Raw genomic sequence first — 3,292 nt, 5'->3', positions numbered from 1 at the left:
TAATTATTTTTAAACATATATAGAAAAATAAGAAGATAAAAACAGCTAGGACGACAACAATGATTATGATAATAAAGAAAAGGGAAAATATGAGGAGCCAATAAAATATTTGTACAATGTGTACAATAAAAGTTTAGGAAGTATTAGAGATATAATTATTAGTGTTGCTTTTTTTTGACATGATAATAAATAGAAAAAGTATAGGGAGCTAATGAGAAGTATTAGAGATATAACCATTAGTGTTACATTGTCCTGTCATGTTATGCTTTTGGGATGAATGAGTTCATGACATGGTATTAGAATTCTAAATCCGAAAGGTCAATGGTTCATCTTAGCAATATATTTTTTATAAATAACACATATAATTTATATATATTATGTATTTATTTTTATAATGTATTTTTTATTTTATAATAATAATATTTAAAAGATAAAGAAAATCAGTTAAAGCAATTTAAATTTATTGTTTTTTTGTTTGTTTGGGTGATTTACATATTTTTAAGTTAACATTGATTTATTTAAGTTTTTTATCCTAAATTTATTACTTCTATGGCGCATCCTATATTTTAATTACAACAAAAATGATTTTTAGATTAAATAACGTGATTCACAATTGTCTTGCATATAACTTTTGTTACGGATAAACAATTATAATGGTATTTAAAATTTTATAATATCATCAAAGATAATTTTAAAAAGTATGAAAGATAAATAGGTTTTAAAAAACTTTAAAAACATGATAAAAATAGTTAGATATTAAATATATTTTTAAAAAAAATAAAAATTAGAATTTGATATAATTTTTTGTAAATATTATTAAAAAAAGAGTTTTTTATTTTTAAATTTAGTAATTTTATATCAAATAATTTTTAAAAGATATTATAAATAACTTTTTTTTTGAAAAGTAAAATATTTAAAAGATCAAATTTTGTTTTGATTTTTGTGTGTATCTTTTAAATAGTTATTTAAATATTTTTACAGAATTTAAATTAAATGTATAAATTATTTGTTAAATACAAATTTTTTTTTACTTATAAAAAATATATTATTTATTAATTATTTTTATTATATTTTTAAATTATTTAATCTGTCACCACATAATTTGTTTATAATGAATCAAATTGATTTTCAACCGAATTTGTAACAAATGATTTATTTTAATCATAAAATAAAAGATTGTGAACCAAAATATTTTATGTTTTTAAATTAATAATACGAAATATTTTATAATAATTTAGTGATGATAAATTTTATAATAGTGTAAAATATACTTTTTTTTATTTCGTTTCTAGTTTTAAAACATCTTATGGTATTTTTACTGTCTAGTCATAATGAAAAATTTCTAATGAAAATATCACATTTCTTCCTTCATCGTCATGAAAAAAGATAATTAGGATATTTGTTAGAATATAATTAGGATTATTAAATTTTAGCATATCTTTATCTTTGAATTTTAAAAAAGATAAAAAAAAGATTTGGGTCAATTAATAAATAAGACTGTGCATCCCTTCCATCAGATAGTTTCTTCATCCATGCCCTGTTTTGCTACGACAGAAAATTGATGGTGGATTTTGCTGGATCAGCAGTCATCTGTTAATATCTTATATATCTCTGAGCATCATCTGCGATAGATAAACGCCATCCATCATTTGTGTTTTTGTTTAAATAAAGAAAGAGCTGATTTGTATTTTCACGGGAACAATGGAGAGGTACGAGTTAATTAAGGAAGTTGGTGATGGATCGTTTGGGAGTGTTTGGAGAGCTATTAATAAGCAAACTGGAGAAGTTGTTGCAATTAAAATAATGAAGAAGAACTATTACTCTTGGGAGGAGTGTTTAAACCTGAGAGAAGTCAAGTCACTAAGACAAATGAACCACCCAAATATTGTGAAGCTAAAGGAAGTTATTCGAGAAAGCGACATTCTGTACTTTGTTTTTGAGTACATGGAATGCAACCTGTACCAACTTATGGAACACAGGGAGAAGATGTTTTCTGAGGGTGAAGTTAGGAATTGGTGTTTTCAAGTTTTTCAAGGTCTTGCTTATATGCACCAGCATGGATACTTCCACCGTGATCTGAAGCCTGAGAACTTGCTGGTTAACAAGGATATCATAAAAATTGCTGATCTTGGCCTAGCACGTGAGATCAGTTCAGAACCACCCTACACTGATTATGTCTCCACACGCTGGTATCGTGCTCCTGAAGTGCTGCTTCAATCTTATCTGTATAGCTCCAAAGTTGACATGTGGGCAATGGGTGCTATAATGGCTGAACTGTTGTCTCTTCGTCCTCTTTTCCCTGGTGCCAATGAAGCGGATGAGATCTACAAAATATGCGGTGTGATGGGCAGCCCAACTATTGAATCATGGGCTGATGGGCTGAAACTTGCAAGGGATATAAACTATGAGTTCCCACAGCTTGCTGGTGTACATCTTTCGGCACTAATACCATCTGCGAGTGATGATGCAATCAGCCTTATCAGGTCGCTTTGCTCGTGGGATCCCTGCAAGAGGCCAACAGCTGCAGAGGCCCTTCAACATCCCTTTTTCCAGACTTGTTTTTACGTTCCTCCATCCCTTCGTACTAGATCTGCTCTTGATCAGCAAGGGGTTAGGAGATATTCTAGCATGTTGCCTAATTCAAAGCTCACCAATAACTTCTCTTCTCCGAAATTGCATCCTCCTTTAGCTTTGGATACGGTGAATCAGAATGGAAGTAAGAATGAGAATTGGATTTCTGAATCTGGAAACTTCATGCTGAGAGCTGCACAGCCGATCCCCACCGGAAGAACTTTCAGTCGAAAGGTTGCTGGATGAGGATTGCGTTACCTTTACCGTGGGAGACTTCTATGATAGTCAATACTGTGACAGTTCTTAGTATCAACATTTGTGGGTTTTTCGACTTATCTGTTGACTCGAGTCTAATCTATAAAATTAGTCTTGTTTGTGTCTGTTTTTAATAAGAAGAGTGCTGGTTAAACAATGAGAATTTTGAATAACATGAATAACCACTAATTAAATATAAATATATTACATTTTAATTTAATACTATTAATTAAATTTACTATTTTAACTTTATTAATTTATATTGTTTACACATTATTTAAAAATATTGTTGATTATCTATACTTTTTCTTTTAATAATGGTTTGTTATTTCTAAGTTGTTGAGACATATACAGTTGTGATGATGTTTTTTTATTTATAACAATATATAATCTATAACAATATATAATGATAATATATGAGTTTAGTGTTCAAAATTTCTTTCTAATTAATTTTTTCGCTTAACGT

At 28.5% G+C, this 3,292-nt stretch overlaps 1 protein-coding gene across 1 annotated transcript; it reads left to right on the top strand.

Moving 5' to 3' along the window:
* Positions 1-1,662: 1,662 nt before the first annotated feature.
* On the top strand, positions 1,663-2,832 carry LOC112715179 (cyclin-dependent kinase F-4-like). The gene has a single exon (XM_025766948.3). The coding sequence runs from the start codon at positions 1,702-1,704 to the stop codon at positions 2,815-2,817; it is 1,116 nt and encodes a 371-aa protein (XP_025622733.1). The 5' UTR covers positions 1,663-1,701; the 3' UTR covers positions 2,818-2,832.
* Positions 2,833-3,292: the final 460 nt, after the last annotated feature.

This window comes from Arachis hypogaea, chromosome 10, assembly GCF_003086295.3.
Source record: "Arachis hypogaea cultivar Tifrunner chromosome 10, arahy.Tifrunner.gnm2.J5K5, whole genome shotgun sequence".
Lineage (NCBI taxonomy): Eukaryota > Viridiplantae > Streptophyta > Magnoliopsida > Fabales > Fabaceae > Arachis > Arachis hypogaea.
The sequence above is the reverse complement of the archived record's forward strand: the minus strand, read 5'-3'. Positions and strand labels throughout refer to the sequence as shown.

What these genes read in the sequence shown, in the direction of transcription:
- LOC112715179 (XM_025766948.3), top strand. Translation starts at nt 1,702, where the DNA reads ATGGAGAGGTACGAGTTAATTAAGGAAGTTGGTGATGGATCGTTTGGG.